The sequence below is a fragment of the Mesocricetus auratus genome, unplaced genomic scaffold (genome assembly GCF_017639785.1).
Source record: "Mesocricetus auratus isolate SY011 unplaced genomic scaffold, BCM_Maur_2.0 Super-Scaffold_100011, whole genome shotgun sequence".
Lineage (NCBI taxonomy): Eukaryota > Metazoa > Chordata > Mammalia > Rodentia > Cricetidae > Mesocricetus > Mesocricetus auratus.
In genome coordinates, this window is record NW_024429195.1 from 78,720,109 (window position 1) to 78,743,565 (window position 23,457).

A 23,457-nucleotide genomic window follows, 5' to 3' on the forward strand; every position below is an offset into this window, starting at 1 on the left:
ACAGAGTCTTGAAACCTTTGGACCACTTTTGAGAGTGTAGAAACCAAGACACCCCTTCTCAGGTTTGTTCTGATAAATCACAACACTCTTCTATGCTTTGGTGGTCTCAAAGTATACCTCCAAACAAGACTGGGGATGAGAACTGCAAATTGGCCAGAGGTAATGGTAAAACCCATGAGCATCTCTGGTCTGATCTGATAAGGATGTAATGAGACTGAAACTTGGATTTAAAATACTTGATCCAATGGTGCAGAGAAAGGTTTAAAATCTATGTGAACAACTGGAGCTTTTCTTTGATATGGAGATACTACAGCCATGAGACTGAAAAGATTTCCAATATGAAGCAGGAGAAAATGTAAATAATGCTTCAAGAGATGTATGCTCTTAATAACAATAACTTAATGTCTAGTTTTGAAGACCAGGCAAGATAAAAGCTAATGGCTAGCTGATGAGTACTAGGTTATAATTTTATGAGGGAAAAAAGTTCTGATGGACTAATGCTCAGTAGTGTGATGATGGGGAGTGATAATGGATTACATGTCTCCAAAAAAACTGTTAGAATTCTTTAAATGTTTTCACCACTACAAGACAATAAATATTTGAGTAGATAGATATATTTAATCACATTTGAATGTAGTAAAATACACATATGATATTATGCACATTTAAATATGCAGTTTTATGTATCAATGAAAATGTAAAAATAACCATTGAAGAGTGGAAGCATGGTGATTTGTCTACCAAGAGGCAAAACACAACAGAATGAATGGATCAGAGAGTATACCCAGAAAATGCTAGGAGATATGCACTGGATTGTTGATTCAAATGAATTCTTTCAAGTCTGCACTGCGAGGTGGAGATGTGTGGACACTGTGAAAGAGAAATGGTGTGTGAGAAGGATATGGGAAAGGGATATGATGGGGGAATCAGTTCTCATCGGTCATAAGACATGAAATAGACTTCACTGTGACGTGTAAGAGATATTGCGTGGCCACGAAGCCAGTTACAACAATATGATCTGTGAGCCATGTTTACATAAATAAGGAAGATGCCTCAAAAACATTCTATTGGAGAAGACCTTGTTGGGTGTGGTGGCACGCAATTTTAATCCTGGCACTTGGGAGGCAAATGCAGGTGGTCTCTGAGAGTTCAAGGCCAACCTGTTCTACAAATCAAGTTCCAGGACAGCTAGGGCTATTTTACAGAAAAACCCTGTCTTGAAAAACAAAAACAAAACAAATACACACACAAGAAAAAAAAACAGAAAAGAAGACCTTAGCAATACAGCAAAGGAGTTGGGGGTTAGGCTTGAAGTTAGGATGGTTTTGCTAGATGGTTTTTTTTCCATATATTCCAGGGCTGATGAAGAAAGAGAAACCAAGCACAATAGGAGCCACCAGCCACAGTGCAGATGATGGAGGAAAAGATGTTCACACACCCATACCAGTAAAAGTCAATGAGGGACTGAGACTATACATTGCTACCTGTACCAAGGCTCCTCCCTGCTAGGCACAATCATAGGAGACCTTGTAGAAAATAAACTGTCACCAAGGCACAGAAGTAAGGCAGCTACCTCCACCATGTGATCAGCAGAAATCACTTTGCATGTCTAGGGATGTTTGATATTGAAATTAACTAGTGCAAAAACAAAAGTTTCTCTCCCAGTTCATTGTTCAAAAAAGGCATGCCTTATACATGGTCTCAAGCAGTTAGTTCATTCTAGCTGCCCTCTTAAAAGACAGATAACAAAATCTCTATCAAGGGACCATTCTCAAGCTTTGGACTATCCTTCTATGTTTTTATATCTGTATTCAATCAAGGTTAGTTGCTAATTGTTTTCTTTTGTAAAGAGAATTTGATAAGAGTAAATTATTTGGCCATGGTTTCTCAAAGTTATATCTGCTGAGATGGCCTGGTTGCTGGAAATCCCTGGAAGTAGGTTGGAATTCTTCAGGATAGGGTTATATTATAGCATTAAATGATTCACAGTCACAGTCATTTGGATGGACCTATGGCTATCATTTATCTTATAGCCATGGTAAGTTTCATGCTTGACCTCTTGACTCTGAATAGGATCATTAGATAACAAGTTACCTGCATTTGGAAATCTGTCAAATCTCAAACACATTTCTGTTGATGGATAAAGAGCAGTCTTTGGTGTTCTCTGAACAACCTGGTGGAAATGTAACTGAGTGGATGTCAACAGGCCTATCAACAGTCACAGATCTGGGACAAGTTTATGTGTCCCTAACCCTTCCTGTTGGGAACTAGTTACTTAGGGGTTTAGGAAGAGGAACAGTCATCATCTTCACTGAGGAGCCCACCTGGCCTCAGCACATAGTTCCCAACCCACTAAACAGAGTTTCAAAAACATAACAACAAGACAACCCAAACTAACAAAAAGTAATGAATTCGGGAGGGGACGCTTGTCAGGAGAAGGGGATAGTCACAGTTACAATAATCAGAATATACATTATATGTGAATGAAATTGTCAAAGAAGAAACTTGGGTAAAGGTTTTTCTGCTAAAAAAACATTTAAAGAAGAAAATATACTTGGTTTAAAAAAATGGACCAGAAATAATTTTTACTCTGTTTCTTCTTTACCAAGAAATTGAAGTCTTTCTGTAAAATTGAAAAGAAATTAATGAGTGTCAAAATCCTCTTGCTCGTTTGCTTATGCCATTCGATTTTCAATCATCACATCTGGGGATTTGGCATGGTCTTAGTGACTAACTTCCTTGGGGACAACCTCTCACTTTCTGTTCCGTTTGCATCAAGGATAAATGGTGGCCATGCCTCGAGCAGTTTGTCCTGGCAGTGTAGGAGGCACCGGCCAGTGTCATGGTCCAGATACACTCGGGGACAGAAGACAACTGACTAGGAGAGTCTCCATCCAGACACAAGCCTCGGAATTGGGTGTAGTTTCCTCCTATACCTGCATTCAGTGGGTCAGCTACCATCATTTCTCCCACAAAGGGAGTTGAAGGTGTCCTGGTAAGGACAAACTTTGTTCTAAGGTTTAGAAGACTTAGCATGTGTGCTGAAATGCCCTTGCCTCCAGGAAGTCCTGAGGGCCATGAATAGAAATCCCTAGGGTCAGGCTGCACTACAGTACCAACTGACACATAGGCTCAACCCTGCAAGACACTTGAGTAATTCTACAGCTGTCACTAACCTTATTGTTGTTATATATCTCATAACATACTACACATCTACACCCAACAAGACAACAGGCTTCCCAGATGTTAACTGGATTTTAAACTCAAAGCGGTGGCAGTCAGTTACCCTTCTGACACTGTTAGAAGGAGCTGTTAAAAGAGAAAGTCTGACATCCAAAAGTTCACCACTTAATGAGAAAGGTCAGGTTCCAGTCAAAATTCACTCTTAACAGCAAGAATGAGAAAACCTAAAACAAATCTAATATCTCATTTACATAATATTCTTCTGTGTGCTTGTGCAGGTACACGCGCACGCGCGCGCGCGCACACACACACACACACACACACACACACACACGAAAGTACATGCGGAGGTCAGAAGTCAACATTGAATTCTTTTTCAGTTGGTCTCCACCTTATTTCTGAGACAGCCTCTCGCTGAATCTGGTGCTCACCAATCCAGCTAGATTAGATGACCAGCAAGCCTCCTGGATCTACGTCCTCACCTCTAGGTTACAGGCTTTCCTGTGTGGGTCCTAGGGACCTACACTCAAGTCCTCATGCTTTCACTGCAAGCATACTGTCTGCTGAGCCACTGCCCCAACACTTTTATATAACAGTACTTTATAGAGTGGCTATTCCATCTTTCTACTGTGTGTGTGTGTGTGTGTGTGTGTGTGTGTGTGTGTGATGAGATTCTCAGAGGCTGGAGATGGGTGACGTGAGTGAGGGCAGAGAGATGTAGATGAGGCAGCAAAAGGTAGCAAGAGGGATGAATCCTGGTGGCGGTCAAATCATTACGTATCTTCACTGTTTCAACCCCAATATCCCGGCCATAATGGCTTCTTATCAAGATGTTACCATTGCTAGATGCTATTGTGAGGTGTTTCTATGGAGAAATATAGACCTCTGCATTGTTTTAATTTCATATAAATCTATAATTATCTGAAGACATATTTTTCAAATATTAAAAACAATGGAATCTTGAAATTCGCAGGGAAATGGATAGCACTGGAAGAAACCATCCTGAGTGAGGTAACCCAGTCGCAAAAAGACAAACATGGTATGTACTCACTCATATATGGATTTTAGATATGGATCAGGATAGTGCCAGTCTGCACTTCCACAGATAGAGAGTCTGGGAAACAGGAAAGAACCTAAAAGATACGCATATATGCATAGTACCCAAGAGAAGAGGATGGAGACAAGATCCTCTGAATGGATGGGGAACACGGCGAGGGGTGGGGGGGAGTGGGACCTGGGAAGAATAGAGGGGGTAAAGAGGGAGGGAATTGGTCATGGGGGAACAGGAAGTTGAGGGGGTGGGGGTAGAATAGGGGGAAGAGGGAATCATAGGATCGAAGACAGATCAGGCACCAGAGTGACCTCGAGTGATCTAAAGGTATAACATCAATTGGCAAGCTAAGCAATAGTGGAGGGACCACCTCGAATGCCCATTCCTGATAATGAACTTGATGTCTATAACCATCCGGGAGCCTTCATCCTGTGACTGATGGAAGCAGAGGCAAACACACAACTAATCACTGAACTGAACCCAAGGAACCCAGTGACAGAGAGGAGTGATGAGCAAATTGGCAAAGAATGGGCTGGCAAAACCAGCAGAGACAGCTGATCTGAACAGGGGAGTGCTCTTGGACCCCAGACCGACAGTGGGGAGGCCAGCATGGGACTGATCTGGACCCCCCAAATGTGAGTGTCAGCGAGAAGGCCTGGGCAACCTATGGGGCCCTGAGCTGTGGATCAGTGTCTATCCCTGGTATACAAACTGTCTTCATGTGCCTATAGCACAAAGAGAGATGCTCTCTCAGCCTGGACTCTTAGGGGAGTGCCTTGACCCTACCAAGAGTAAAATGACAGACTCTAGATATCCCCTATGTGGAAGGATTTGGCAATAGGGTGGGAGGGTGGGGGAGGAAGGGGAGTGCGGGAAGAGGGGAGGGAGAGGGAACTGGGATTGACATGTAAAACAAGCTATTTAAAATTAAAATAAAAAATGATAAAAAAAACAAAAGCAAAAACAAAAACAAAAACAAAAAAATAAGGGTTTAGAGGGCTGGCTCAGCAATTGAGAGTGCTTACTAACTCACAAGGACCCAGGTTCAGTAGCCAACATCAGACAGCTAACAAAACTCTGCCTAACACCAACTGCAGGGCTTCTGGTGCCCTTTGACCTCTGTGGGTACCTGTCCACACATGGTACACATACAGATAAGCAGGCATACACATACATACGTAAGTAAAGAAGAATGTTTTTAAGATTTGACACATGCAAGTGTAGATATAGAGAGAGAGTGTGTGAAGGTGGTCTTGTGAACACTTAGGCTAATAATTTAAGGATTCTGACACCAGTCTTCAGACTCAGCTCTTACCTGTAACAAGGCTCCCATCAGGGATGCCACAGCAGCCATTCCAATACACAGCGCTCCATACAGCACACCTACATGACAACATAAAAGACAGTGTACAAATGCAGCCCCAGAGGCTTGCAGTCCTCAATAAAAGGAACGCCATACCTTTGAGTCAAAGTGAATAATACCAATGCGGTGAGAAAGGCACACACATTAAAGTCAGCAAGACAAGACAAAGAGGCATTTTTCTACAAGACCAACAGGGTGCAAAGAAGACAAACAAAGCCTTATACTGTGCCCGGGGATTAGTCACAACAATAGATTATATAAGAAAGGAGTCCCTGGAATTAACTACAGGGGTTTTAAAACTTAGCACCATTGTGTATTCATTTAATCCCCACAAACATTTGTCTATAAAGGGAGGTGCAGGACTCCGCTCAAGACAATGTGGAGGAGGAAGTGGGTAACAGACACCAGGGCTGGAGCCTTCTGAAACTGTTCCCCTGTTCTGGGAAGTGGTAACCCACACCAACCCATGGTTTAGGTTCTTCAGCCCTCTCATAATCCCCATCAGAAATGCCCAGGCCTTCCCAGGAAAGCTAGCAAAGAAAGGTCACATTAATCCATATCGTATTTCAGATCCCTTTCTCCAAACTGCTTTACAGGCGTTCTCAACACACCGCTGGCTGGCCAATAGCAGGGGTTTCCTTTTTTTCCCTTTTACCTTCGTTTTATTTGATAATTTCAATGTCATCATCATCATCACCATCATCATTCTCTCAAACATTACCTCCCAACCAGTTTCCCCACCCTCTACCCCCCAACACCCCTCCTTCCCTCTCCCCTAAATCTCCTCCTCCTCCCTTCCCTTCAGAAAATGTGTTGCTTTTAAAATTAAAAAACATTACCCCCTAAAATATTTTGTTTTTTTTTTAAACATCCATTTGGAATATAATTTCCCATGCTCAAAATTTAAATAACAAAACAAGAAAAATGACAGATGGGCTATTTCTTATCATAAAATTAGTGCATTCCCTCCGTTGTGGGGACCAGTGACTTTGTCCCAGCACTCATACTTTTATTAAGACTGTTATAAAATTATCTTATCCCAACTGAAAGGAAAAAAAAAAACCTTTCCGCCCCACAAAGGGCTCTTGTTGTAATAATGTCTATAGAGCCCAATCTAAATATAAATATTATTTCAGTGATTTAAATTAATTCTCCATTTGATAAGCAGTGAATGCTTGGCATTAGGGGTTTTTGGTGTCCATAATTAATGCAAAGTCAAGTCAACTGTCACGTTGTCTGTGATGCCCTTGACTACATATGCCTCAGTGTATTAATAGCATAAAATCCTTCAAAATGAATGAAAGTTGAACCAGGTGTAGTGTCAAACACCTGTAATCTCAACACTTACGCAGGAGGATTATGAGTTCAAAGCCAGGCTGAGCTGCAAAGAAGAACCCTGCTTCAAAGTTGATGAGAGTCTTATCACTATTATTATTAGTAATTATCACCAAGGACAACCACAGAGGATCCTTGGGCACTGTGCTTTGTGGCTCACTGACAATTAGATAGGGTTTTTGTTTTTGTTTTCATTTTTAGACTAACGCTAGCTACCTATGAACTCTCGATCCCTCTGGCTCAGCCTCCTGAGGGCCAGGGTTACCACTGTGGACTACCACTGCCATCTTAAATGTTTGAATTAGTGCCAAGTCTTCTTGGTAGATACTATCATCCCTGAGCATTGTAAGCACGTGTTCCTATTTATGTACTCATACTAGAGATGCTTGTGCTTCTTCAGGGGACAATTTCTAGTCTCATAAACAAAGACAAAGGTTCCCCCAGATGGAATCATAAGGAAGGAAACAAGGGAACATACTCATTCCTTGGGAAATCCAAGACAGAGATTTCTCTGACAGTGACTTGAAGTAAGGTTTGATAAGGTCTTCCACGGTCACCGCAGCTAAGGCATTAATGCTGGAGGACACTGTGCTACAAGAGAGGGAAAAACTTTGTTTTATAATATGTTAATTTTAATGATACTTTTAGTGGGAACAAGGAAGGAGAAAGCAAGTTGACACTTCTAAAATAGAAGCAGATGGGGCTAGAGAGATGGCTCACTGTTTAAGAGTGCCAGCTGCTCTTCCAGAGGACCGGGGTTTGATCTCCAGCACCTGCAGTAGCTGAGTCTCAGACATATGTGACTCAAGTCTCAGGGGATCTGGTACCCTCTTATGAACTCTGAGAACACTGCACACATGTGGTGCACATACATACATACATGTAGGCACAATGCCCATATACACAAAATAATAAAATAATTTAAATGGAATCATGTTCTTTTATTTTTAATGATTAGTGTACTCTCTTTCTGGAAGTTATTATCTTTCATGAATGTGTCAGGAAACATAGATAGATTTGACAGCAAATGACAGAGGATGAGGTAGCATTGCTTCTATTTCCCAGTTAGTCTTCTGTATCTATAAAATGAATTTACACATATTACTCAGATTATCACATAGCATAACAACTTCAATATACAGTTTCATTGTGCATGAAAATGTTCGGAAGATGTATTCAGCATGTAATTAGGAGATTTGAGTCTGGTTTTGCAGGCTTCCAAGACAGAAGCCATTCATGTTTAATACTCAGCAAGTATTAAAGCCACCATAAAGTGGTCATCATCACCAATGACCATATTGGGCATGCAATGCTGTGTTTGAGAGCAGGGACCTAGTCAAGTGTAGAGCCTGATGGCAGTAGAATGGTTCCATAAGTAGCCGACCAACAGAAGGATGCATGGAACACTTTGCCTTTTTTAGGTCATTTGTGACCGTGTCCAGAATTCATCTTTACCTCTCAAAGTAACCAATAAGAAAAGAAAGATACTCTGATGGTTACTCTTGATGGTCAACTTGATTAGATAGGGAAATACCTGGGGGATTAGTGAAACACATCTCTGAATTTATCGTGATGACGTTTCCAGGCCAAAATGAACAGATTAATACCCTGATGGTATGTGCCATGATAGCTTTATTGAGGAGGGTAGATAGGTAAAGGGTAGAGCCTGCTTGAATGAAACTGTTATTATACCACTGTGGACTCTCTATCTTGCTCTGGCCTCTTCCATGTAAAAGGTCTTCCAACACCTGCTCCCACCATCAGAATGTTTAGTCAAAATGCCTAGAGCCAGGTGAGTATGGGTGGAGCCTACCGAAACCATGATCTAAAACAAGTAATTCCTTCCTGCAGGTCATTTTCTCATGCATCAGTCACAATAACAGCAAAGCAAACATAAGTTCTTACAGGAATGACACCTTCATAAAAATCACAGTTTTATACCTTAATGTCCCACTGTAAGCACAGGCCACAAAAAGTCCAGGAACTCCAGGGTAATTTCGCAAAATGTCCAGTACCAAGTAAGGCATAAGCTGAAAAATTCCAAAATTTAACCCATGTATTAGTTGCTATTAAACAAAATTAATACATAGTCAATTTTATATTCTTCCAAAAGAATGAAAAATATTCTTTGTAAATTCCAATATGTAAGATTAAATCAAAATACTTCGTTTGACTTCTCAAAGAATAAATTTTAGAAATAATCTAAAATGATCCTATAATTTCCTAACCCCACAGTCATATTGGGAGGGAATTATATTTGCACCAGTGTGAAATTTGCCCATCCTCTTTCTGAGGCCTCAGGTACTTGGTCATCAGGCAGGTTTTAGGATGTAGGTTTTGCAGGAGCCCGGGCTCTTGGAGTCAGGACATGTTAATTTGAGCTGTGCAACAAGTTTACAAGAAAGTACATGTTATAGAGTTTCCAGGAGCTCTAATGGCAGGGTCTGGGTGTGAAGCATGGTCCTACAGGCCAGCTGCTTATCCAACTCTTCACTGTACCTTGGTTTCTTAAAGGAAAGTAGTAATACACTCTGCTTCAGAGTCTAACCGTGAAAAGTAAAAATTAGACTTTAAATAAAGCATATTCCAAAGTGTCTGACCTATTGTAAAGACCAGTGAGCTCTCACCCTAATTCTACATATTAGCAATATGGTCTTGTGCCAGTCAAAACCCTCACTGAGTCTGGCCGATGGCACACTGCTTTAATCCCAGTGCTTTTGGGACAGAGGCAGGTAGACCTCTGTGATTTTGAGACCAGCCATAGTGAGTTCCAGTACTGCAAGAACTACATAGTGAGGTTCCATCTCAAAAACAAAACATAAGCAGCTCACTGGGATTCATTATGGTCTCTATAAAATTGGGGTTACAGTGCTGTGGAACTGAAAGTAAGCATGTTAAGACTCTAGACATGGAATTTTGATGCATAGGATGCAAACTCTGTTCCCTTCCTAGTCTGTTTCTACATTTAAAACTGGAAGTTGAGAGCTGATGAGATGAATCAGTTGTTTGGAGCACTGTTCTTGAAGAGAACCCAGATTCTGTTCCCAGGGCCCACATGGCAGCTCACAATCACCAGTAACTCCAGGTCAGGGCTATCTGTCTCTCTTTTCTGACGTCTCGGGGGGTACCAGGAAAGCATGTGATACACAGACACACATACAGGCAAAATACTCACACACATAAAATAAAAACAGGTAAATGTACAATTTTATTAAAACTGAAAGACTGTTTGTAAGTGAGTGCTCTAACAATATCCACAAACTTTTGTGGTACAGTGTTTTGTGTATGGTTTCTGTTAACCAAGCTTACTTTTTTTAAAATTCAAACCCTGAGGTTTTTTTCTACCCAAAATCTGGCTTGAAATTTCTCCAAGCATGTGAACAATTTAGTCTTAGACACAGAAATCATCACAGGTGTTCTAAGTACTACAAATGTGTTGTCGAATGCTTTATAGAAGTGAAAGGTGTCTAGTTGTGTTGTGCCCACTTGCTGGGTCTCTACAGGAACAAGAACTGTTCTCCCTGGCACCATGCATGTTTTGTAATGTCATCAGTGCACATGTGAGAGAGACGTGGTTCCAAACCTGGTCAACTTCTGACACTTTCTTAGATGTCCAGGGATCACAGTCATAGTATCTGGAGTACAGGGAGAGCCCACAGAACACGGAGCAGATAAGGATCACCCAAAGGCCCACAAGGTTGATGTAGAGAGACCTAAAGGAGAGGGTGCCAACAAATAACAGCTCTACTTTCTATCCAAAAGACAAAGAAAGCCGCTACAAGAACAAGAGACAACGTCGTGATTATACTTAATAAATGCATATAATATCTTGATTCTCAAAAGTGATTTCTAGTCTGTCTTCTTTGATGTCAGTCAGCAACGTATCTAGAAACCTTCAGGTACTTGCCATCTCTCAGTGAATGCGTCCTCCTGCTTGAAATCCACAGGCATCCATGGCTTTATAACACTATCTGATTATAATACTCCGAGTCCTCTTACCATAAAGTAGGGATTTCAATAGGCGCTAGAGCAGTAACTGGCTCATTTTCCTTCAAAAGGTAGTTTAATGATAGGCTGCTAAACATGTGCAGCATCTGTATACCAGCCCCATAAAGTTCTTCCAACCCAGTTTCTAAAAATACCCACTAAGGACAAGAAACACACCGTGTATTCCCTGGACAGGTTTCTCCTCAAACCGTGTTCCCTCTCACCCATTAGTTCTCTCTTCACACCCCATTAGTCATAAAAGAATGAACATTTACATGTGTGTACCCAACATGTGTGTTCCCAACTTCACACGTGGTAATGGTGTTTCTTGTACTCATAACTGTAGATCTGAAACTCAGTGAAACTAAGTAATTTGTACAATACCATCCGAGTAGTAAGTTAGAGGGCATTATAGCCCATGATTAAGGCTACTAATGCAACGGGTACAACTACACCCACTCTTGAATACTCACTCTTACATTGTTTTAAGGAACTTACATTCCTGTCCATTGTCATTTCACAGTTTCCAGATTACATGTACTTTTCTAATTTCATCTTAAATTTCCTCACATACAAAGTTGTTTTGAGGGAATCTAGCAAGCTAGGTAATCATTCTTCCATTGAGCTCTCCTTTGTATTTTTTTAACTACCATAGGTTCTTGAAACATTTATTTACTTGGTGAGAGTATCTTCCTTAATAATTCATAGAAATACTTTCAGATGCTTAATTGAGAACATCTAGTACCACTTTGTGCTCAGCTACAGAACCACACACCAGCCAAGCTTGGTCCTTTAGTTCATCATTTATTTTGGGTGTTTTATGACACAAAATACTTGAAATTGAACTAAAGTTGACTATAAAAGCATTCCCTTAATTGCAACGGTAATTATTAAAGATTCATACACCATAGTCAGGCTTACAGTTTTGCATGGAGTCTGTTTTTACAGGAAATGTATCTCTGTACTTGGGACTGGTTGATACCATAGATGGTGGTCCAAGTGAAAGTCCCTCCAATGATAATTGTCCAGAATGTGTGTCTTTGCAAAGGGTTAGGATTAAAGCTGAATGAAAAGGAAAGGAAAGCAAATACAAATTGTTTACAAGAAACCAAAGACAACCCTCCCAGAATACTTTTAGATACAAGCATATACACTCACAGACTTACATAAAAATGTCCAAATTTATGATGTCAAAATACAAATATTTCTAATTTAGATTCAATTAAATAAACAATGATATTTCCAGATATTGGGGAATTCTAGATGGAATTAGGAGAAAATACACATCCTTATCACTTTGAGCATTTAGATAAATTGTTCTCCCATAGTGTTAGGAAACTACTATAAAAACAAGTTGGCTATGTTATACTGGGAGGAGGGGATTCAAAGTGTACCATGTAAATAGATATCATAACTGAGTAAATACAATCTAGCACATTGTGTGGTCATCATTCCTCTTCTAGCACATGTATAATCATAATTCAGCTTAAGAGGTCAATGAACCCCAAAAGTATATATTGGTAAAATTATCATGTCATTACGACTATGCTATCTTAGAATTCTGTGTGCAAATGCTAAAAGTTTAAAACCACTTCATGGATTTTCCATTGTTCAGATATGTTTATCCTGTCAGACTATCACGTGAAACACCAGCCATAACTTTTCTGGTCACTTTTGCTTACTTTTTAATTTTTAAATGTTATTTATTTATATATTTTGATTTTTCAAGACAGGATTCCTGTATGTAGTCCTGGCTGTCCTAGAATTCACTCTGTAGAACAGACTGCCTTGAACTCACAGAGATCTGCCTGCCTCTGCCTCCCAAGTGCTGGCATTAAAGGCATGTATGTATCACCACCATCTGGCTTTGGTCAGTTTTTAGGAAATAATATAGAGATTCATACATGAAATACTATTCAACAATATGCTATTTTAATGTGCTACATACTGACAGAGTGATATCAAGAGAATTTCTCAGTGTTGGTTAAAATAAAGCAGTATCCTAATGAAGTTACTGTCTTTCAGTATGTGTCTCTTAGGGGTCTTCCTTTTCTTACCTTTCACCATTTTTCCTACCCTACTTTCAAACTGTTTCAGACTCTAACCTCTGGAAGAAAATATGTTTTTTTGCTCTAATATCTTTCTTTGGAAAATGAAACATATGACCCCAAAGCATCAGCTTGCTTTAACCCCTCAAAAAACTAGCAAAAACTCCCCCAACATTTACTTGCCAGATTTAATTTTACAGGCCACACCCTTAGTAATTTATTTATTTTCCAATACAAACTTATTGTTCCAATAAAACTATTTCTTACAAAGAAAACAAAAGATGCATTCTATTAACCAGAAGGTAAACAGCAACTTACTTCCAGAAGTTTAATCTCCCACCATTGGAGGCATCACTTAAAATTTTATTGAAGCCACCTTGAGTTATTGAGGCCTGTATAATGACAGATGCAAATCCAGCCACCATGATCCCAACTTGAAAAACGTCTGTCCAGACAACTGCTTTAAGACCACCCTTTGAGAAGAAAGTGTGTTAGGATTAATACTTCTATGCGATGTGATTATGTATCTGTCTAAATGTGGATGTAGATGTACCATACTAGACAAAAATGATGAAACACAGAATTTGGTCAAGAAGGTTACTCAAAGGAGATGGTCGTGTTCAAAGAATATTTATAGAGAAGAAGATATTCAACCTATCCCTCAAGCAGAGGCAGAGGCAAAGATGGAAGTTCCTCCCAGGCCAGAAAACGGCCTGGGAAAAATCGGAAGAGGAGAAAACTGTACATGGTCTACTGAATGTGACCAGGAGTTAAGTGGGGTGAGGGGAGTGTTGGATAGACAATTCAGAGTTAAATTATAAAAGTCATTGTGTGGGCTAACACTCAGTCTGTACCTAGATACCCATATCATTTATTAAATTGTTGCATACTAGCCAGTGCCACAAATATTTCTCTTTAGCCTCTGTGGCCTGGGTTTAAACAGGCTTTATGTAAGGATCTTGTTTCCTAGAAGATCAAGCAAAATAAAGGTTAATATAGAGACTATTAAAGATCACATAAATTTGCATTGCTGCAAAGAACCTGTCTCCACAGTAAAGCAACATCAAGTCTGGGTGGTTTTTACATATATTTTGTCACCTGTGTCTATAGTTAGTAGACCATTATCACAAGTCTCTAGGCTGAGGTATTATATAAGTACATCTATAATATTTTGGAAACCATAATAAGGAATAAAGAGATAAAAATAGGGACCTGTGCCATGGTTAAGATGAAAGAAAATTTTCATTTGTAATCCATATCTAAGGACCAAATGTTCCTTACAAAAATGCTGTACTGTGAGGAGCCCAGAGAAAAAGAGTAAGTATGAACAGTCTACAGCACATGACTACTTGAAATTCCAGTTTTGCAAAGAAAGTAGATTAAAAGGGAAATGACACTCTTCACATACCAGTGTGCAGTAGAATGTGCAGACCACCCCAGTTGCCACCACTGCGCCCCACAGATCAAATCCTGTAACTGCAGAAGAAAAGAAAACACAAGTTCAACTGTGAAATTAGCATGACAACAGCCCCCCTCAAGAATTACCAGGGGAGGCATCTAGCTCCATACCCACTTGCTTAAAACTAGAATCATGTCTCATCTATGTCCCTAAGACAAATGGAGTAGAAAATTGTATTTGTTAAGTTCAACAGACATGCTGCTTGTTTATATTCACAGACACTGTACACAGATCCAACACTGGCTAAATGAAATACATAGAAAGGAATTTATATGGTAGCTAAGCTAAGAAACTGCTTGATTCTGTGAAGTAGTTCATCAGACCGAATGGGATCAAGGGGAATTTCCCATCCCTTCCCATTGGTTCATATAAATAGGCTACTTCATCAGACCCTGAAATGTGTGTTTTTATGATAAGACTTGAGGTAGGAAAGTCTATTATTTGCTACCAGTTTTCTAAGAAGTGGAGGAATATATTTTTAATGGAAGAATAAATAAAAGCCATCAGAAAAGGGTTACCTAATATATATAAAGGATAAAAAGGACAAAAGGGATTGAGCTATGTTAGACTCTTCAAATGTATTTTTATTTATAGATTTAACATTGGAACCATTATATATTCTGCACAATTGGAAAGGGTGAACTTAAGGATCTCATGAAATTAAAAATTAACAACCGGGCAACATCCTTAACATGCAATTTATTACTTTCAAAACTAGTAGGTAAAGGGGGAACCAGATAGGCATCCTGCAGTTCCTATATAAATGATTTTCAGAGTAACCATATAGTCAAACAAAGAAACTTCCCCTTTAGGTGTGTTCTATCTAATCAATGAAGAGGGTATTACAAAATTAGAATATAATGTGCAATGAGGTCTAACAATCAAAAAAATCAAAATAAAAAGAGCCTCAAACCTTTACTATTGCCTAGAAGACAGTTCCAAAATTTGATCTGCACTTAGAAAATTACAATCTCTCAAAATACTGTTTATAAGAAACACTGAGGACTTGGGAAATATTAAATGACCCAATATGGGTACAGTCAATATAATTTGACCCTGGGACAAATAATGCAGTTTCTTCAATAAATAAACAGAAATTAAAAGTGAAAAAACAGATGGAATTTATAAACTAGAAGAAAGAAACCTTTAAAAGAATTTCAAACTACAACAAGTAAAAAAAAATGGCGGAAATAAGCAACTCAGCAGGTGACGTGTAAATTTAAACACCCTTAGTGACCAGTAGAACACACTGTAGAGGGCATCATCCAGTGAAGACGGTGGACCAGAGGTTGTCTCCATGTGACCCAGTGAAAGAGAATGTCAGGGTAAGAAAAGAAGAATCTACCCTATTCCAAAGAAAGAGGAAATATATATTGGAAATTGGCAAGCGGAGTGGGCTGAGGTGTGCAGAGATGCTGCTGTCGGGTATAGCATCCCAAAGAGGCCAGGATAGCTGGGAGCAGCTCCAGCCACAAGACTCACTGGAGGGAAAGAGGAGACAACGGCTGCATCTAAAACACAAGCCCCGGTGGAGACTGAAGGTCCTACCCACAGGGTAAGCGCCTAGCTTTGGAAAGCCACAAATGCAGTTCTAGACACTGTTGAGGAAGCAACTTCTGTGGTAGAAAGCAGAGAAAAGGAAATAGCTCGAAGGACTGTGGTGGGGCACCATCTTGAGAGGAAACTATTGTTGAAAACTAAGCAGCTCTGGGAGCCAAGAACAGGGACTGATCGGCAAAAGTGTGACTTCAACCTGCCACAGTCCCAGAGAGAGGTTAGTTCTAGGAGGCGAGTGTGAGAGGAAGGGCGGGAGGCCATATGTTAACCAGAAAAGTGCAGGCAGGAAGAGGCTCTGCCCAGGCAGTGGAGTATACAGAGAAAGTAGGTCTACCCTTAGTGCCTGGGAACAGGCCTCTTCGGCTGAGAATAACTTCGAGTTGAATAGCCCTGATCCCAGGATCAGTAAGTAGCACCACCTCTCCGCCCTTGGATTTGCAGCTATAGTCTGAGACCTCTTATGCTCCGCGGGGTCTGAGTGTTAACTAGGTTTTGAAAGCATAAGAACAGGTTCATCTGGCCGGGCATTGGTGGCACACGCCTTTAATCCCAACACTCGGGAGGCAGAGGCAGGCGGATCTCTGTGAGTTTGAGGCCGGGCTCGACCGACAGCCTCCAAAACACTACAGAGAAACCCTGTCTCGTAAAAACAAACAACCAAAAAAAAAAACCACAGGTTCATCTGTTCATATCTCAGCATTGTAATCACTCATGCTCCCAACATATTTTGGAGGAGACACCCTCAGAACACCTTAACAGAAGCTATAGTCATCTCAGAGGAGGGAGCCTCCATTGAGAAAATGCCTCTGTAAGATAGGGCTGTAGGCAAGCCTGTAGGGCAATTTCTTAATTAGTGGTTGAAAAGGGAGGGCCCATCCTATTGTGGGTGGTAGCACTCTGGGCCAGTAGTCCTGGGTTCTATAAGAAAGCAGGTTGAACAAGCCATGAGGGACAGCATCCTCCATGGTCTCCACATCAGATTCTGCCTCTAGGTTCCCACCCACTTTGAATCTATGCCCTGACTTCCCCCAGTGAACTGTGATTCAAGATATTTAAGCCATATAAATCATTTCCTCCCCAAATTTCTTTTGGTCATAGTATCTCATTACAGCAATACCAACCCTAACTAAAACATCATCTAAATTAAAAAAAATAGTTAATGAATTAAATAGACATAATGGAAAAATACAAATGGTCAATAAACATTTGGGAAAGTGTTCAATGTGCTTAGGTATCAGGCAAATGCTTAGAGATTCCCTTTTATCTCAGTCAGGTGATTGTCATCAAGAAAACAACCAATGATGACGAAAAAGAGAAGATCCACTGGTAGTAAGGATGTGAACTAATGTATCCACTGCTAGTAAGGATGTAAACTAATGCACCCACTGCTAGTAAGGATGTGAACTAATGCACCCACTGCTAGTAAGGATGTAAACTAATGCACCCACTGCTAGTAAGGATGTAAACTAAAATATCCACTGCTAGTAAGGATGTAAACTAATGCACCCACTTCTAGTAAAGATGTGAACTAATGCATCCACTTCTAGTAAGGATGTAAACTAATGCATCCACTGCTAGTAAGGATGTAAACTAATGCATCCACTGCTAGTAAGGATGTGAACTAATGCACCCACTGCTAGTAAGGATGTAAACTAATGCACCCACTGCTAGTAAGGATGTAAACTAAAATATCCACTGCTAGTAAGGATGTAAACTAAAATATCCACTGCTAGTAAGGATGTAAACTAATGCACCCACTGCTAGTAAGGATGTAAACTAATGCATCCACTGCTAGTAAGGATGTGAACTAATGCACCCACTGCTAGTAAGGATGTAAACTAATGCACCCACTGCTAGTAAGGATATGAACTAATGCATCCACTGCTAGTAAGGATGTAAACTAATGCATCCACGGCTAGTAAGGATGTAAACTAATGCACCCACTTCTAGTAAGGATGTGAACTAATGCATCCACTGCTAGTAAGGATGTGAACTAATGCATCCACTGCTAGTAAGGATGTAAACTAATGCACCCACTGCTAGTAAGGATGTGAACTAATGCACCCACTGCTAGTAAGGAGGTACACTAATGCAGTCATGACATAAATCAGCATGGAGGATCCTCAAAAACTAAGGTAGAACTGCCATGTGAGCCTGCTGCACTACTCCAGTACATATAATCTAAGATTCTCAGTCAACATTTCACAAAGACTCTTGGACACCCGTACATAATGCACTGTTTACAATTGCCAAGATATGAAACTAGACTATACATCCATCAACAGATAAGAAAAATGTGATACATATACATAATGGATTTTTGGAGATCATTACATTAAGTAAAATAAGCCAGACATTTTCCCTGATGCAAAATCTAGATATAAACATGTGTTTCTGTATGTGTCTGTATGTGTGTGTTAGTATGTGTGTATATATTTCTATGTGTGTATGTGCATCTATGTGTGTGTCTGTGTTCATGTCTGTGTGCATGAATTCATAGCATGCACAAGGCATTAAATTAGAAAGAGCACTGGGAAAGGGGAAGAAGATGTTTAAGGCGTGGAAAAGGCAGGGTGATGGAATTTATTTCATGAAAGCAAAAGAAAGGACTGTTGGGGAGATGCAAGGGGACCAGCAAGACATGGAGAGGGGGAAGAGGAAAACAATGGAGAGGGACAAATAAGAACAAAGTATGTGTGTATATAATATCTGTATATAACTTAAGCCACCAGACATTAATGCAAGTGCTTCTACTTACGGAGTCATCTCACTGACCCAAGAGTTGGTTCTTTAAAAAGATGGACAGGATAGAGAAACCTTAGCCAAGTCAAAAGAAAGAGAAGGGCCATTTGATAACATAGAGCTGAAAAAGGAGTCATTACAACAGGTACCTATCAATGTTAAGAGGCAAATGAAAGCTCAAAAGAGCTCATTTATTCAAAGGAGTCCCAGTCAGAAAGATTAATGCTTTAGGTATTACCATAACTAATTTCAAATTGTGCTACAGAGCCATAGTAACAAACATAGCATGATAACAGCATTATACAGAAACATGGGTCAATGGAATAGAGCAGAGTCCCTACATGGAAGCCTACACAGCCATAACCACCTTGACTTTGACAACATTGTCAAAATACACATTGGAAGAAAGACAGCTTTTCTGTGAATGGTGCTAAGTAAGCTAGATGGAGAGCTACACATAAAGCATGATTCTAGATTGGTTTTTTTTCACCCTACACAAGACTCAACTCCAAATGGCCCCAAAACCTTAGCTAGTACAAGGCCTAATATCTGAAACAGCAGAAGGAAGAAGCAAGGAAAACAGTACAAGACACAAGCACAGGTAAGGTCTTTATTCTAGGACTCCAGTCACTTGGGAAATGTGGTCAACAGTCAACAAATGGGACTTCATAAAATTAAAAGCCTTCGTTACAGGAAAGGAAAAAGTTAATCAAGTGAAGGGATAGCCCATGGAATAAGAAAAAATCTTCTCTAGCTATACATCCAACAGGAAATATATAGATTAGTTTTAAAAACTTAAGAACACTAAATGACAAGAAAATATACAACTCAACCAAAAAAATGGCTAAAGGACTAAACTGAGAATTCTCAAAAGAAATGAAAATGGCCAATAAATAATTTTTGAAGTGTTCAACATCATTAGTCATCAGAGAAATGTAAATTAAAATTACTTCAATATTTTATTTTGCCTCACTCAAAATGAATATCAAGAAAACAAATGGTGCCCAATCTGACAAACATATAGAGAAGGAGAAACCTGTGTTCACTGTTAATGGGGGTATAAACTGTTGCAGTCACTATGGAAATCACTCTTCCAGAATCTTCCATTCTCTAAAAAAACTAAAAACGGAACTTTCATATTATCCAACTATACCACCCCTCAGCATATACTCAAAGAACTCTAGATTTTTAGAAAGAAAAAAAAACTATCTCCATTTATAAATACAAAAATCTTACCCAGGCATGAAGATGCATATTTTTAACCCCAGAAACTGACTGGTAGAAACAAGAATATTGGAAGTTCAAGATTAGAGCTCAGTGGGTAAAGGGACCACCAAGTCTGAAGACGTGAGTTCGGTCCCTCAAATCTACACCACAGAAGGAAAGACCTGATTCCCATAAGTTGTCCCCTGACCTCCACATGGGCACTTCTCTTCAACATACACAATGAATAATATATAAAAAGCAAAACTAAGACTTCAAGACTAGCCTCATTTACATAGCATATGTATGGGAAGAGATACTGTCTCCAAACATCAACAACAAAAGGGAAATACCAAATACTAAATTGAACTAAATAGCTAATTTATTTTGATCATGTCTCAAACCAAAAAAAAAAAAAATTAACATGAGTAGTCACCAGAAAAACAAATTAAAACCACAGAGCAAAAATATATAATATATGCTAAAAGTGCTGAAACTGAGAAAAAGATTGCTGAGTGCTGGTGAGGATTAAAGACAACGTGAATTCTCAGATACTGTGGAATGAGCATGTAAAATGGGACAAACACTTAGAAAAGCTATTTGACAATTTCTCTTAAATTTCATGCATACACTTACTCTAGCTTGGTTCACAATAGATGTATGTTTGACTTTATACTACCTTTACATACTTCATTTCTGATCAAATGAAAACAGGTATGAAAGTAAAAAAGCACATAAAATCTGTATGAAGATGTTATTAGTGTCTTTAATTCACACTACCCTAAAGCTAGAAGCATCCCAATGGCCATCAACAAGAGACTAGGGAACAGATTTTGGTGGGTATATGCTGTGAAATACCTCTAGTGATGAAAAGTAATGAACTAAACTAGTGAGATGGCTCCATTATTAATATGTTTGCCATTTAAGCGTGGTAACTGGGATTTGGAATCCCCAACTCTAGTAAATGCTAGTTGTGCATGACTGCTTGCCTACAAAGTTAAGAAGGGAGAAATAGGGAAACCCTAGAGTAAGCTTGCCAACTCAATGAATAATATCAGAGAGTTCTGGGTTCAACTTAAGACACCTACCCAAAAATGGATAACCATTGCATCCTTAGGCCTCCACACATGCACACGTGTGGGTACACACATGCACACACATGAAAGACAGGCAAAAAGACGTAAAAGAACTACTTATTCACATAGCAACATAAAGAAATCTCAGAAGCAGTTGACTGATGAAAGAAACCAGATACACAAAGGCTGTCGAGTCTTCTGCTTTCACACAATCTAAGAACAGTAAAAGCTAACTTGTGGTGATAAAGATGAAAAAGCAATCACACAAGGCAGTAGGAAAAGCTAGGCAGTGGTGGTACACGCCTTTAATCCCAGCAGAGGCAGAGGTAGGTGGGTCTCTGTGAGTTCAAGGACAGCCTGGTCTACAGAACGAGTTCCAGGACAGGCTCCAAAACAATACAGAGAAACCCTGTCTCAAAAAAACCAAAAAAAAAAAGAAAGAAAGAAAGAAAAATAAAAAAGGTAGGAGAATTTATTAGAAAGTGGCATAAGAAACTTCTTAGAAGTAGATTGTAGAAATAGTCTATATCTTGAGTTGGGTTGTAGTTACATGAGAATATGCAGTTCTTAAGATTAATCCAACTGAACTGGCTTTTGACTTTTAAAAACAAGAAAAAAATAATACATGTACTTGTGCTTAAGCAGACTTACTTGTATTCTGACTCTAAGAAACTGAAAAAAATCAGAGACATCTAGTGTTAATATGATAGGAAATTAGAGAATTGATATTAGTGTTGTAGATATGATGATGGATTATTATTATGCTCTTTAAGGACTCGCTGAAATACAGATGAACTGATGCCGCATTTCAGATTTACAGCAAAGAAAGCTACTGGGGGATAGGGTTGGTAAAATTTGGCTACAGGTAGATAGCTATTAAAATATAGTGGTGAGCACATTAAGGTTCAGGGCACTCTTCTTCTTATCTTAACGTTTGTTTGAAGTTTTTGCATAGCAAGAGAAAATGAAATCTATAAAGATAATTCTGTGGATGCTAAGTTCCAGCTCTGTGAAGCTTTACAAGCATCTGCTGTTCAGAAGGTACTGTGTCTACTCTCCTGAGTGTAGCAGGTACTGTGTCTACTCTCCTGGATACAGCAGGTACTGTGTCTACTCCCTTGGATACAGCAGGTACTGTGTCTACTCTCCTGAGTACAGCAAGTACCGTGTCTACTCTCCTGGTACAGTAGATACAGTGTCTTCTCTCCTGGGTACAACAAGTACTATGTCTACTCTCCTGGGTACAGCAGACAATTAATACTCCAATCATACAAATGCAATCCCTCCAGCTTTGATTATCTAGAAAGTGGCTCCAGACTTCTCCAGACTGAGAGGACAAAATCCTTGATTTTATCAGAGATCATTGTCTATGCTCAGATTATTCCCAGAACACACTTCAAAATCCAGACACTTTTAATTACACATAAATCAATAGGTGAGAAAGAGAAGGGGAAAAGAAGAGGAGGGAGGAAGACATGAGGGACCAGGAAGATTGAATCGGAGAAGAATAGAGGAGAGCAAGAAAAGAGATACCATAATAGAGGTAGTCATTATAGGTTTAAAGGGAAATCTGGCACTAGGGAAATGTCCAGAGATCTATAAGGACGACTCCAACTAAGAATCTAAGCAATAGTGGGGAGGCTACCTTAAATGCTCTTTCCCAAAATGAGATTGATGACTACCTTATATGTCATCCTAGAGCCTTCATCCAGTAGCTGATGGAAGAAGAAGCACAGCCCACAACTAAACACTGAGCTGAACTCTGGAATACAGCTGCAGAGAGGGAAGAGTGATGAACAAAGGGGTCAAGACCATGTTAGGGAAACCTACAGAAACAGCTGACCTGAGCAAGGGGGAGCTCATGGACCCAAGACTGATAGCTGGGAAACTAGCATAGGACTGTTCCAGACCCCTGAACGAGGATGTCAATTTGCAGGCCTGGTTAATCTATGGGGCCTCTGTTAGTGGAACAGCATTTATCCCTAGTGTACAAATGGACATTGGGAGCCCATTCCCCATAGAGAGATGTTATCCCAGCGTAAACACATGGGGAAGGACCTAAGCCCTGCCCCAAATGATGTGACAGACTTTGATGATCCCCCATGGAAAGCCTCACCCTTCCTGGGGAGCAGAAGAGGGATGAAATGGGGATCTCAGTGAGGGAGGACGGGAGGGAGAGGGAACTGGGATTGATATGTAAAACAAGATTGTTTCTAATTTAAATAAAAAACACTCAGTTCTTAAGATATGAAATAACCTGTTTCTGATGCTGGTGATGCTGGCATGGATCATGCCTGATATGCAGGCATCAAAAGGACATGACATGATGGAGCTCTTCTTTGTAATGATACTGACATATTTCACAGACTAGGGTAACAGTTTCTACCACACCTGTCATAAAGTCAGGAGAATGAAGTATGGAGTTAATAGGCTTTCTCTACATTATACTTACT

At 39.8% G+C, this 23,457-nt stretch overlaps 1 protein-coding gene across 1 annotated transcript in view; it reads right to left on the reverse strand.

Moving 5' to 3' along the window:
• The window catches only part of Slc5a8 (solute carrier family 5 member 8), a 45,466-nt gene that overhangs the window by 9,868 nt on the left and 12,141 nt on the right, over positions 1-23,457 (reverse strand). Inside the window, exons 4-10 of the mRNA XM_005067987.4 lie at positions 14,376-14,443; positions 13,286-13,440; positions 11,841-11,981; positions 10,516-10,645; positions 8,874-8,962; positions 7,411-7,523; positions 5,550-5,617 (exon numbers count right to left, since the gene is read on the reverse strand). Coding sequence (XP_005068044.1) covers positions 5,550-5,617; positions 7,411-7,523; positions 8,874-8,962; positions 10,516-10,645; positions 11,841-11,981; positions 13,286-13,440; positions 14,376-14,443 — 764 coding nt within the window. The remainder of the gene's footprint in view (positions 1-5,549; positions 5,618-7,410; positions 7,524-8,873; positions 8,963-10,515; positions 10,646-11,840; positions 11,982-13,285; positions 13,441-14,375; positions 14,444-23,457) is intronic.